At 36.1% G+C, this 14,665-nt stretch overlaps 1 protein-coding gene across 6 annotated transcripts in view; it reads left to right on the forward strand.

Annotated features, from left to right (window-relative positions):
• The first annotated feature begins 952 nt into the window (after positions 1–952).
• Positions 953–14,665, forward strand: part of FANCL (FA complementation group L) — an 86,269-nt gene continuing 72,556 nt past the window's right edge. For 2 of the 6 annotated variants that reach the window (XM_078444499.2, XM_078444502.1), the window contains exons 1-3: positions 956–1,103; positions 12,391–12,449; positions 14,584–14,644. In XM_078444499.2, the coding sequence (XP_078300625.1) occupies positions 1,017–1,103; positions 12,391–12,449; positions 14,584–14,644 (207 nt within the window). In that variant the 5' untranslated portion in view covers positions 956–1,016. Of the gene's footprint in view, positions 1,104–2,751; positions 2,853–12,390; positions 12,450–13,162; positions 13,214–14,583; positions 14,645–14,665 lie in introns of all 6 variants that reach the window. The other 4 variants (XM_078444503.2, XM_078444501.2, XM_081795281.1 and 1 more) reach the window with 4 other exon arrangements.

Consider the following 14,665-nt stretch of genomic DNA (forward strand, 5'->3'; position numbering starts at 1 on the left):
GGCCTGTGGCATATTACAATGATGTTTTGCAAATACTAGGGTTCAAAAATATAATGCATTGAATACTGATGGTGATATCAAACAATTTTGTAGTAAATAGTAGTAAGCTACTTATTTAATCAGCCCTCAGTACAAGGAAATGGATAATCACCATTTCTGAGTAAAAAAATAAAATGTATAGAAAGGGTTATCAAAGAAAAATTTACTTTGGCTCAACAAGTTAATTGGCAATCTTCCCTCACATTTTGCCTTGAGACGTTTGTGAATGCAGTGCACCAAAGCTGAGTGTGATGTTGACTTGAGTCTGGAGATACGTGTGTATATGTGTGTATATATATTTGTGTGCGTGTTGTGTGTGTGTGTACACACACAAATACACAATTGTGCAGTTCTGAAATACAATAGTAACTGACTAAACTTGGTAAACCATAGAATTACAATGTTGCATGTGATATACTGAATGGATTATAATTCATTGTATAGTAATACATACAGAACAATACATTTTTCTGTATGCTGAAGGCATACAAGAGATCCTGTAGAACAGGCTAATAGACTGATTACAGTGAAGAAGGGGAGTTGAGGCAGGTTCAGGGTAAAGGAAATACAATACCCAGACTGTACAAACCATCTTATGCGGTAAGAAATGCAACTCCACAAAGCTGTAGTAGTCTCTCAGTAAAATCAAACAAAATTACCAAAAGGGTTATTGGGACAATCAAGGCTGGAATGCTCTTGTTCAATTACATCTGTGAAAATAACAATCTTCCCTCCTGCCCCCTATTGGGGCCAATGCTATCTCCTGCCGAGCATCTACTGTGGCTGGGCCTGAGTCCAGGGGCCCGGACTAGCCCAAGACCTTCATTTCCCCTCGCGCGGAATCTTCGAGACTTTTTCCCGCCAAAGCCGGTGTTTCCGCCCCTCGGAGCCCAGGGCGCTGGCGGGACTGCGCATGTGCGGGGCGCAGCCAGTGGCTAAACCCCCGGCGGCTCCACGGACGGCGAACTGTGGCGGAGATGGAAGCGAGCCTGTTGCGCCAGTGCCCGCTGCTTCTGCCTCAGAACCGGGCGAAAACCGTGTACGAAGGATTCATTTCAGTTCAGGTACCTGCCCGCTTGTTGCCTGCTCGCTACTTGGGCCTCCCTCTCGCGGCGCAGCTCCGCCCCTGGAAGTCAGCTACGGGAGCGGTTAGTGGCCCGGACCTGTGGGGATCGAGGGGGGCGGCGCGGGACCGCTTCCTCCGAGTCTAGAGGTTTGAGAACGGCTGCTCTTGTGGGCAAGCCGGCCCCTCGCTACCGCGTCGGTGGCCGGGACGGGCTCGCAGCCAGGGACTTGGCCGGCGGAGCCCCGCGCTGGACCGGAGCGGGGGGCGGGGCGGAGGGCCACGCCCCCTCGCTCAGCTTCCTGAGTTTGGCCTCCCTTTTGACTCGGTGTCTGTCCCACCGTTAACTGTGTTTTTGTTTGTTCGTTTTTTCATAAATTTTTGCCTACCTCGATTCTAACGCCATTCCCACCCCGCCCGACAAAACCCACGAAGGTTGGTGCCTGTTCACGAGGAAATCCGTGCTAATTATATTCGTTTTACAGTAAAATAAACAAATTAAAAAATATGTATATATAAGCCTCCTTTTGGCTCCCAGCTTAGTCGTGTGTACCTGAACACCTCCAGCAGCGATATTTTGTACGGAATCTTAATTCATTACTTCTGAGTGCAAGTGGCTTCTCTTGTGGAGTTTATTACACATGGTAACACACGTGTACATTTCTGAAGTTTACAGAGTGCTTTCCAAGTACCTTGTTTCACTAATGCTCAGCCCCTTGAGGCACGATTTAAAATAAAAAAAAAAAAAGTCATTCTCTCTTCATAGTTAAGTAAGTCAAAGCATGGGAAGGCGGAGAGGTTAAGTTACTTGCCTATGATCACCAGAATTCCTTAAAGCCAGGCTCTGTGATTCACCTGTGGATGGATTTTGCGCCTCTGCATTGCACCAAGATACCCTAGGGTAGAATTTTAAGGATAGATTTTTGCTCCCTGACCTTTACACTCATCATGGTACCACCTCTCTGACCACACATATGTTTTTTTAAATCTTTTAAAATTAACAGATCCAGCCTGAGGGAAAACTGGTGAAACCACACACAAATTAACCACCTGCAACATTTTTTAATTTTAATTTTTTTTTTTTTAAGTTTGTTTATTGAGAGACAGAGCGTGATGGAGCAGTGGAGCGCGAGCGGGGCAACGAAGGGCAGAGAGAGAGAGGGAGAGAGAGAATCCCAAGCAGGCTCCGGAGGTGGGGCTCTGAACTCATCAATAGTGAGATCATGACCTGAGCTGAAATCAAGAGACTGATGCTTAACCAGGCGGTGGGCCCTAACCACCTGCAACTTATAATACGGGTCATGAATAGGTTAAATGATCAATCCGTACCTTCTAGCTATAAAACGTAACACGTGACTGACGAACCAGAGGATTTGGTTTGCTATGTGAAATAAGGAGAAATTCCTGAAGAGGAAAGAAACAAAGTGGTCATTTTAAAACAACTTAACATTGAAGCAGAACTGTATTTTCTAAGAAAATATGTATGAATCTTAGGCAAGTTTTCAATTATTTGGACTCCTTTTTATGGAAACACAAATTATGCAATTTTGTCATAATTTAAAATTTAGTGATTAACCAGATAATTTGGAAAAATATCATGGTAATGAATAAAAATTTCTGTTCTCAGAATTATTTTTATTTTCTGAAAGGAAAATGAATAATTGCGTTGCTCCACCTTACCTTGATTAACGCTCCATTCAACAATTCTCATCAAAACAGACATTGCCAGTATTAAATGAATGGGATGGAGGTAAAATTTAACTCTTAATTATAGTGATTAAGAGAATGGTTTCACCTTTCAAAAATGTTTGAGTATTGGGTATTTGAAAACTTGATAATTTATTTAACTTTAAAGAGAAGCATATTTCATGCTTTTTTTTAGTTATAAATGACATGCAATGTTATATTAGTTTCAGGTGTACAACATAATGATTTGATATATGTATGTATTGTGAAATAATCACAGTTAAGTCTAGCTGTTCATCTGATTCGCCATATGTAGTTGTAGAATTTTTTTCCTGTGATGAGAACTTTTAAGATTAGTCTCTTAGCAGCTTTCAGATATGCAATAGTATTAACTCCTGTTGCCATGCTGTACGTTACATTCCTTTAACTTTTTTATGACTGGGTGTTTGTGCCTAGAAGGTGCACAACCTTTACCTGTTTGACCTACTTCCCCACTAGCACACATACTTTTTGAAGATCGGGGCCGTATCCTAGAATTATCGTTAAGTTTTGAAGTTTACTCAAAACATATAATAATCTCTCAAAAATACAGAGTGAGTTATCACATTTACTTGCTAAATGAAACTTTTACCCACCCCTCAGAATATTGAGTGTATAACTAATCAATACACTGTAATTAAGGGAAGGTTACAGAGGGTACATACGGATATATTCATTTTTCTTCAAATTCATCGGGATAATCACAGCAAGTAGAGGTTAAATTTCATTATTATTTCTGGAATAAAGGTAATCCACTTTTCCCTTCCCCAGTTGGAAGTACCAGTCTTGAATTACCTAGGTGAAAACATGATTCACTTTTCAGACAATATTTAGAAAAATTGAAGAGATCTTAAGTTACGTTTTTATTAGGAACCATGTTTCCAGCATTTTAGGCACTTTAAGGAAAGTACTTTGTATTATATGTGTCTGTCTGCTAAAGCCTCTTAGAAAATGTGTAAACAAAAAAACAAAACAAAAAAGAGAAAATGTGTAAACATCAGAATTGAGATTAGATGAAATTTACCTGTGACCCTTTGTTGTAGCTACAGTTCTGATTTGTACTTGCCTTAAGCAGCTTACTGAAATCATAACGTAAACAACTTAATTTAACATTGTTTTGTTTGGTGGAGCTGATTTTCGTCTGTTTGTCTTGTATATAATTTCAAACTTACAGTAACAAGCATGTATGAAGATTACCCAGATTCTCCATTTTACTTTTGCCCCATTTGATTTATTATTCTGAGTGTGTGTGTGTATATATAATATATATAATATATATTATATATAATATTTTATATATATATGTGGGTGGGTATATATACACATTATTTTTCTGAACAGTTTAAGATTAGGTTGTAGACATAGTGCCTCTTTATTCTTAAATATTTCAGCATATATTTCATGAGAACAAGGATACACTTATATAAATCCACAGTACAGTTACCAAAATCAGGAAGTTTAATCATGATGTAATGCCATTATCTGGAGTCCAAATTCAAATTTTGTTGATGTTGCAATTACATATTTTGTGTCCCTTTCCAGCCTCCTAAAAGATATCACATTACATTTAGTTGACATATCTCTTTAATCTGGAATAGTTCCATGGTCTCTTTGCTTTTAATAAATTTGAGAATTTTTAAGTTTATTTATTTTGAAAGAGACAGAGTGTGAGTCAGGGAGGGGCAGAGAGAGAGAGAGAGAGATTGAGAGCGAGAGAGAAGATCCCAAGCAGGCCCCATACTGTCAGTGCGGAGCCTGATGCGGGCTTGTACCCACAAAACCATGAGTGAGATCATGACCTGAGCTGAAACCAGGGGTCGGACCCTTAACCAAGAGTCGGACGCTTAACCAACTGAGCCACAAGAGTCCGACGCTTAACCAGGAGTCGGACTGAGCCGCCCAGGTGCCCTAAACTTGATGTTGTTTAAGATTACAGTATGGTTATTAGGCAGAATGTCCCTCAGTTTGGGTTTGACTGATGTTTCCTCATCATTAAATTCAGATCATGTCACTTTGGCAGAGATGACACAGAAAGAATGTTGTGTTATTTTCAGGGCTCATGAAGGTAGCGGGTTTCATTGGTGATGTTACCTCTGATCACCTGTTTAAGATGACATGTGCCAGATTTTCCTTTTGTAATTCAGAAGTACTTCTAGAGAGCTATGAGGCATCAAACTTTCAGGGGTACACACCAGTTTTAGCATCTGTTGACTCTTGATTGAACCAGTTAGTACTGTGGTGGTTGCCAAATAAATGATGATTTCCTTTTCTTTTTCTAAAGTTTATTTCTTTTGAGAGAGAGAAAGAGAGACAGACACAGAGAGTGTGCGTGAGTGGGGCAGGTGCGTGAGTGAGAGAATAACAAGCAGGCTGCACGCTGTCTGCATGGAGTCAGATGCAGGGCTCAAACCCGTGAAACCATGAGATCGTAACCTGAGCCGAAATCGAGAGTCGGCAGCTCAATTGACTAAGCCACCCAGGTGCTGCACCAAATGATGCTTTTCTGACTTCACTAGTTTTTCTTTATTGTCATTTTATTATAAGGAGTAGCTTTCTCTTTTTCCCCACTTGTATCAGACGGGACTCATTGGTTTTAAAAATAATTTATTTAATGGATTGTGATCATTACTTATTTTGATGTTTAAATTATCCCAGATTTGGCTATGAGTGCACATTTTTATTGATAAAATTTTTATAGCTCTGCATTATCCTCTTATTAGTGTTTTTATAGTACTCTGTATATGCTGACTTACAGTGTTTCATCGTCATAGTTTTTTAGTACTGAAGTTTACTTTGTAGATCCCTTGTACCCAGGAGTTATTTAATAGAAAAGTAAAACATTTTCTCACAAGTCTTGTTTTGATTTTTAATTTTGTTATTTCTAGTTCTCTTACGTTGTGATTAGATAATCTTTGTAAAAATTATAGCGTGTGAAACTTATTGATCCTTTGTATGTGTATGTGTGTGTGAGAATAAACCCTCTGGCTTTAAGAAGATATTTTAAGAAGATATTTTAAGAAGATATTATTAGATTGTTCCTTTTCTTTTGAGTGAGCCTTGGTAGTTTGTTTCCTTCAAGGAATTTGATTATTTCCTCTAGATTTTTGAATTTATTGTCTTAAATGTTATGATATTCCATTATTATCCTTTTAATGAATGCTTTTAGGATCTATAATGATGTTCCCTATATTATCTTTTGCTGCATAACTACCTACTCCAAATCTTTGTGGCTTAGAACAACAAACATTGTCACATATGCTGTGGATCAGGAATTTGAAAGTTACTTGGGTGGATGGTTCTGGATCAGTGTTCCTCATGAACTTGCAATGAAGATGCTAGCTAGTTTCCCAGTACTCCAAAGGCTTGACTAGAGCTGAAAGATTTGCTTCCAGGATAGCTCATGAACATGGCTGTTGGCTGGAGCCTTCTGTTTTCTGCTGCTTTTGACTGGAGGCCCTCAGTTCCTTACGGCACAGACCTCCATAGTGTCCTCACAACATGGCAGCTAGCTTCCCCTGAGTGACATAACAGAGACCAAGCAGAAAGCTGCATAGTCCCTTTTTTCCCCTGGCCTCTGATATTAATACATACTTACTTCTGCTTTATTCAGTTTTTCTAGAAGCAAGTTGTAAATCTAGTCTTTATTCAAAAGGAGAGAAATGAGGTACTGACTCTTAAAGGCAGAAAAAACTGGATAGAGGCTTATAAATTTTATTGATCTCAGGGCACCTGGGTGGCTCAGTTGGTTAAATGTCTGACTCTTAATTTTGGGTCTGATTCTTAATTTCGACTCAGGTCATGATCTCACGGTGTGTGAGGTCAGGCCCTGTGTCCAGTGGGCTCTGCGCTGACCGTGCAGAGCCTGCTTCTGATTCTCTCTCTCTCTCTCTCTCTCTCTCTCTCTCTGCCCCTCCCCAACTTTCTCGCACACTCTCTGAAAATAAACTTAAAAAAAAAAAATTATTGATCTCTTCGAAGAACCTACTTTTCATTTTACTGATTTTTTTTTCTCTTATTTTTGTGCTTGTGTTTCATTGCTTTCTGTTAAGTTTCCCAATTTCTTCAAGTGGGAGGTTAGCTCCTTGATAATGAGAAGTTTTTTGTCTTATAATATAGATGTTTAGTGCTGTAAATTTTTCTTCAGATGCTACTTTAGCTATGTAAGATCTACTTCATATGTTGTATTTTCATTTTTGTTTTTTAAGTTCAGGATACTTGTTAATTTCTTTTTATTTATTTTTTTGCACAGGTTACTTAGAAGAACAATGTCTTCCTAAGTATTTGAGGATTTTCCAGATCTCTTTTTCATACTGATCTATAATTTAGTTTCATATTGGTCACAACATGATTTTTATGATTTAAACTTTTTAAAATATTTTGGGACTTATGGCATAGAATATGGCCTATATTGGTAAATGTTATGGCTGTACTTGAATGTGCATTCTGCTGCTGTTGGGTGGATTGTTCTATAATGTCAGGTCTAGTTGGTTCATAATGCTATTTGAGTTTTTTATGTGCTCACTGATTTTCTGTCTGCTTGTTTTATTAATGAAAGGGGGTATTGAAATCTATAATTATCGATCAATTTCTGCTTTCATTTCTCAGTTTTTGCTTCATTTATTTTGAAGTCCTTTTATTAGGTACATAAACTTTTAGGATTATTAAGCAATCTTGAACTAATTTTTTTCTTTTCTTTCTTTTCTTTTTTTTTATGATTCTGAAATGACCCTTTTTATCTGTGGTAATCTTTATCCTAGAATCTCTACTTTCTGATATTAGTATAGTGACTCCAGCTTTCTTTTGATTAGTGCTGGCATGGCTTAATGTTTTTCCATTCTTTATTTTATACCTATCTGTGCCTGTATATTTAAAGGGGATTTCTTTTGGGATTTCTTTTCTTCCTAGTGTTATTCCTTTAACATTTCTTGTGGTGCATGTCTTGTACTGATAAATTGGCTGTTTTTTGGCTGTTTTATATCTGACATATTGTTTGGCCTTTTGAAAGATACTTTTACTAGGGCTAAAACTCTAGATTGATTTTTTCCCCCCCCTTTTCGTATTTTACAGATGTTGCTTAACTGTCTTGCATTATTTCCTGTGTGAAATCTCTAGTATTTCTTACTTTTGGTCCTCTAAGTAGTGTGTCGTTTTTCTTTGCTTATAATACGATTTTTGTTTTTTGTCATTAGTTTTTACCAATTAGATTATGATATACCTTGGTGTAGTTTTCTTCATGTTTTTCCTCCACTGGGTTTGTTTGTTGAGCTCTTTGGATTTGTGAGTATATATTTTCATTTAATTTGGGAAAAAACGTCAGTCATTATTTTTTCAAAAATATTTTTGTCCCTCCCTCTCTTTCCCTTGTATTGGAGACTCAAACTACATGCATATTAGGCCACTATAAAGTTGTTTTATAATTCACTAATGGTTCTGTTCTTTTTTGGTGTTTGTTTTAGGCTCTTTCTCTGTTTTATTTTTAATGTTCTGTGTTTTGAGGTACCCTAAAATCATCTTTTGCAAGGCTTAATCTGCTAATACTGTCTACCATCTCAGACATTGTACTTTTCATTTCTTTGATTTGGGTCATTATCTTTCCTGTTTGTTCTATTTAGCATACTCCTGCTTTTCTCTACCTTCTTGGATATCTATAATGTAGTTAAAACTGTTGAAAATTTTTTGAGGAATTCTATCATTTGCCATTTTTGTATTTCTCTGGATTTTCCTCTTTATTATGAATCTTATTTTCCTGTCTCTCTGCATGCCTGGTATAGTTTGATTGGATGCCAGACACTATGCATTCTAACTATTGTGTGCTAGATAATTTTATTTTCTTAAACATTCTTGATTTGTTCTAAGATGAGTTAAATTACTTGAAAACAGTTTAATTTTGTCATGGTTTGCTTGTAAGCTTTGTAAGGCAGAACCAAAACAGACTTTAGCCTAGATTTAATTTGGTTCTGCTACTGGGGCATTAGTCTTCAGCGTGTATATGTGTGTATGTATGTATGTATGTACATACATATATATTTTGATAACTTTTATAGGACAAGGTTTTCCACTCTTGCTGGTCAGAAACAGGACTATTCCCAGCCTTGTGTGAGCTCCAAGATTGTTTTGCATGTTCTGTTCTCATGGGTCCTCAGCTTTTGGTGGTTTTCTCACATACGTGCAACTGTCATACTCAGCTGATTACACTGATTCTCTAGGTTTAGTCTCTGTAGATTTCTCTCTTTTCCACGTATTTCTTTCCTCTTTGATACTGTACCTTGTGAATTATAGGTACCTTTGCCTCCCCCGACTTAACCCCTTTATCTCAGATTGGGGGCAATGTTGGACTCCATTTGGTTCTCCATCCTTGCTGTGTAGCCTGAAAAATCTTCAGAGAGTAAGACTGGACAGCTAAAGAGATTTTCTCATTTGTTTCCCTTCTTGCAAGTATGACTGTCTTTTAGTGTCTATTTGATGTCTGAATATCATCGTTTCATGTATTTTTTGTCCAGTTTTTACCTAACGTAGAAAGTAAGTCCTGCCACTGTTACTCCATGTTAGCTAGAGGCAGAAATCCTCTTTCAGTGTCTTAAAAGTTGTATTGTTGCTTTTTAAAAATTTTGCTTTGAGAAATGTGGCACTACTCTTATTCTGTTTCCCATATACTATTTGAAATTTTTTTTTAATGTTTATTTATTTTTGACAGAGAGACAGAGCATGAGTGGGGGAGGGGCAGAGAGAGAGGGAGACACAGAATCCAAAGCAGCTCCAGGCTCTCAGCTGTCAGCACAGAGCCCAACGCGGGGCTCAAACTCACAGACCCTGAGATCATGACCTGAGCCGAAGTCGGATGCTCAACCGACTGAGCCACCCAGGCGCCCCTCCCATATACTATTTGATCTTAGCAGTTGTGGACTTTTTATTGTTAAGGTCTGCATATTAAGATAGCTCTTAGAGTGGATCCTTAGAAGTCATTTCTCACATGTTCAGTTGGCTCTTTTCCTTATGTGAATTGCCAGAAAATATACTTGGACTGTAATTTAAAATATTTTTTTCTGCTGTCTTATTTTCAAGGTCTCCAGTTCTTTGTGTATTGTATTGTCTTTACCTGTTTCCACTTCAGTTGCTTTTTTCTGATGGTTTTTAATTTTTTTCTCATTTGGTGATTTTCTGGCTTTTTGTTTGCCTCTTAAGAAACTTGAAAAAATATTTTATTGGAGTAAAGTATACATAACCTTTGCCAGTTTAACCATTTTATTTTAAGTAATCACTACCCCAGCTTGGGGCTTGAACTCACAACCCTGAGGTCAAGAGTCATGCAGTCTACCAATTGAGCCATTCAGGCACCCCACCTCTTACGAAATTTTTATTTTGCTCTGTTCTTCCTTGAGCACCTATTAATTTATTCCATTCTAGTATTTTATCTTTTTCTGAAGTAAAATTTTTTTCCTTACAATTTCTGTTCTTGGTTTTTGAATTTCTGAATATTAGTACAAATACTTAATGATAATATAATTCAGTATTGTAATTTGTTTATGCCTGTGTTTTTTGTTTGCACAGGTGATTTGTTATCACTTGAAATGTTTTCTTTCATTCTGGTTTTGACTCCTAGCTTGACATTGATGAAACCAATATCTTGGTGAATTTGGTTGTTGACAATAGTTTATAAAATTCCTAGCTTAAGTATAATTTCTTCTGTAGGTGAAGCAAAGTGCAGTTTATTTAGTGGATAATTTTTTAGTAGTAGTGTTGAGGGAGGAGTTGAGTGTTTTTATTTTGTTATATAAGCTCCTCCATTTCTCACTCTTAATTTTTCCTCCCAACATCCATTTTCCAAAGGATGGCTTTACCTGCCTTTTTTATCATCTATTCATATTTCGTTTCCAAGGTGAGCCTCTTGACTTTTGTGTTTATACTAAGCCCCCCTACCCGTAGTCAGTGCTCTGATCTACCGAACTCTTTATTATTATTTTAACACTTAGTCCAATTCCTCTTCTCTCTTCCATGCTTTTTTTTCTGAACCCCCTAGTTCTTTAAGAGGACTTGCTATGGAAGTCCCAGGGTAGAAGCCACTAGAAAGTGGTTTTTATTTTTCTTCCTAGGTAGCTTGAAGTTTATAGTGTGCTCTCTCTGATTTTGCTGGAGACACGGGATTTTTGTGGTTTTAATTTGTTCTTAATATTGATCTATTTGGGAGGATGAGTGGAGAGATTCAGATTTAGGCAACTCTCTGTACCTTGTTCCCTGCAACCTGGAAGTTCTTCTTGAGAACAATTAACATTTTTTATATGCTTTAACTAAAAAAAGCTAATTTTGAACATTTTCTTGAATCAGAAAAATATTGTGACATGTAACATGGCATTTGACCTTTTAAAATGGTTGGATTTTGCACATAAGGGACTTTGGAATTTTATTCTTTCAGATAACAGATCGGTAGAGTAGTTTTACTATTTTTCATGTAAATTTTGAATTCCAGATTGTTCTTACACCAATGTGTGGGATGTCTATAAAGTTAGGTTAAAGTTACTACATAATATCTTCTAGTGCTTTAATGAAATAGTGAATTATTGTTACTTGACCTTTTGAAAAGGTCAGTAGTACATTTTGTTTCATTTTTTTAAAGGACATTTAAATGTAATGAAAGTCAGAACTGTAATATTATCATGAAAGTAAAGGTTATGGGGTACATTTAATTGTGTTCCTCTAGTTTTGAATCTGCTTTGAGGGAGCCTGTGCTAAAATTCTCATGGTGATTATTTTTCGAGAATTTTATTACTCTTTTTCATTTTATACTGTTGGAGTAAAAGATTATATTTCTGTTTGTCTTTTTCTGCTTACCTTTGCTCAGATCATGTGTATTATCCTATTTAAGATATAAAGTTTAAGCTGCTTACCCATTCACTTTCTCAAGAAAGAAACTGAATATGTTTTTCAGAGAACAGTTCTTTCCTAAGAAAGACTCTTGAGTAAAACTTGGTATATTCAAATGTATAGCTTGTGAATATTTAAAATAAATATTAGTGATTTTATTCATTAACAGCACATGAATGTGGGAGAATTAAATATTTTGTTTTATGAAAATATTTCTCTCATGTCTGTATGTTCAGATTATGGAACTAAATATATTTTCATTTTATTAAAATTAGGAAATTGAAAATTACAAAGCTGGTAATGTATCAGATGATCTTATTTTGCATTGTGATTTTTTTTCTTCCATAATCAAAGCAATTGAAGGAATTTCTTCACAGACTTATTTTCTAAGAAATACTTAAATTTCTTTGTTTACATTAACAATTTCTTAGTATTTCTTGTGACATGAGTTGATTCTAAGACTCTTTGTTTTGATTTCCCAGTAATTACAAAGTTTCTGACATTTTTAAGTTATTTTTACTCAAATGCAATATTTTATTCTATACATTTTAACAAATGTAAAGATTTGGATGAAGTTAATACCTTTTAGAAAATAAAGGAAAAACCTTGCTGTTTCTGTGTGATTTTTTTTTTAAGTTTAGCTTTTTTTTTAACATTAAGCAAAAGATGAAAATTTGAGTGAACCTTTTCAATATTTTCCACAGGGACGAGATTTTCACCTTAGAATAGAGTTGCCTGAAGATTTACAAATGAAGAATGCAAGGTGATGTGGTGTTTTGTTATATACATGCATCTTGGTAGATGGACAGTCATTTAATCTGGTAAAAGCTGATTCTAGCAATTAGTTTTGCCTAAAGTGCTTATTAGCCAACCAGAAATGTTTCCGGTTTTTTCAAATCAGTGTACATTTGTAAATTATTTTCCCTTGTGCTGAAGTACTTTTCAAAGGTAAAACATTAATTCTCTAATTTTTTTTTTTTTTCATTAAAGTAGTAAATAGCAATTGTGTAATGTACCTCTTGGTACAGACAGCCCTTCAAGGAGTATCAAGAGATGAGACTGGAAAGTAGGCAGCATCTAAAAATCTCATTTCTGTTCTTAAACATCTCTGGGAGTAGAGTGGACAAAGAATCCAGAGACATTGTTAGTAGAATTGACTGGATTTTGTGACTAATTAGAAGTAGGAGATCGAGGGGAAGAGTTGTGAAGGATGCTTTCCAAGTTCTGGCAACACTAAGCTAGAGAAGAGGTTAAAGTGGAGAAGTAAGAGAGCCATCATTTAGAGACGTTGTCAGGTGTGAAGTATCAAGAGGAGATGTTTAGTGTATTGGCTTTGAAATCAAGTGTGAGACATGCAAGTCACAGTAGGCATGGGATTTGGGCCTGTTAGTATGGATACTTTCCAGTTTCTGCAAGTGTGGGGTGAAAAGAGAAAGCCAATGTTTAAAAGACTTGAGAATATACCAACATTTACAGGACTGGTAAATAAAGAGGAACTTGGAAGAAGAGTAAGGACTGACCAGAGAGGTAAGGGGAAGATCTGGATGACAATTATCACTAAAGCTATGAAGAGGCTTAATGAGAAAATGGTTCACTGAGTATTGCAGAGGGATCAGGTTAAATATGAATAGGTTTCGTGTAGTGACAGAAAGCAAATTGTATTGGGTTTGGGAGTGGGTAAGGGAGTAGAAAGAAAACATAAACAGTATAAAGTACATTTGACCCTTGAAGAACCCAGGATTAAGGGGTACCAATCCCTCATGCACTTAAACATTTGCATATAACTTTTGACTCTCCCGAAACTGTTGACCAGAAACCTTATCAATAACATGAACAAGTTGTTTAACACTTGTATACTGTATGTTGTATGTACTATATACTGTATTCTTAAAGCAAACTAGAGAGAATGTATTAAGAAAATCATAAGAGGAAGTGGCGTTTATAGTACCGTATGTATATTTATTGAAATAATCTGTAAGTGGACCTGTGCAGTTCAACCAGTGTTGTTCAAATGTCAATTCTATTTTGAAAAAAAGGAGTGGCTAGAGAAGGGTAATGCAGTCAAAGAAGAGTTGTAATGATCTTGTTTTTTTATGTTGAGATTTACTTGGGCAAGTTAATATATTAAGTTGAAAAAACTAGCAGGAAATAAAGATATCACAGTAAAGTGATAATGAATTGATGGTCAACTTGGCAAGGGATGGAACGTACATTTGGAGAAGAAGTTTTCTTGTGGGCAGTTGAATGAACTACTTTGTTATTAAGAGAGGAAATAGGGGGGAAATGGAGGTTAGCAGACCAAGAATGGGAGAGAGTCATGATGTCCTGAAGGGGCTATAATTGGGGAAACTCAGAGGGGCTTCCTACTTCAAGGTAAGGAAAAGCACATCTTAGAAGAGTTACTCATCTAAGCAATATCAAGAGCACAGCTGAGGTGAGCCAGTGGATAGGTGAACACTAACTTATTACTACTTATATAATTAAAAGTACCTTTTACATTAATCTTTAATTTGAAGATTATATCATTACATATGCTTTCTCAAATACAAGTTCTGTACATTATGATCAAAACTGTTGGTTTTCTTTAACCTAACTTGGAGAAGAATCTAGTTCAATAGCAAATTTTTCTTTGGATATGGTTAAAAAAAAAAAAAAAGATTTACTGTTTGCATGTCATTTACTGATTGCAGTTATTTATATTTTGAAATAAAATTAGTCCCGACAGTTTGAAGACAAGACTTTCAACAGTATCAGTGGTAAAAAATTTTATTAACTTGTCAGAATTATATTTATGTCATTCTTTTCTATGTACATGCGTGTTTGTGCTAGCATACAAATAAGTTTTTTCCTTTTAATTCTGAACAATAAAGAAACCATTTTGTTCCATTAAATTTTAGATTATTATGTAGTTGGCAACTGAAAACAATACTTAATGGATACCATCAAATAGTACAACAGGTAAGTCCTTTAAAAAGTTTG

Source organism: Panthera onca, chromosome A3 (assembly GCF_046562875.1).
Source record: "Panthera onca isolate mPanOnc1 chromosome A3, mPanOnc1 haplotype 2, whole genome shotgun sequence".
Lineage (NCBI taxonomy): Eukaryota > Metazoa > Chordata > Mammalia > Carnivora > Felidae > Panthera > Panthera onca.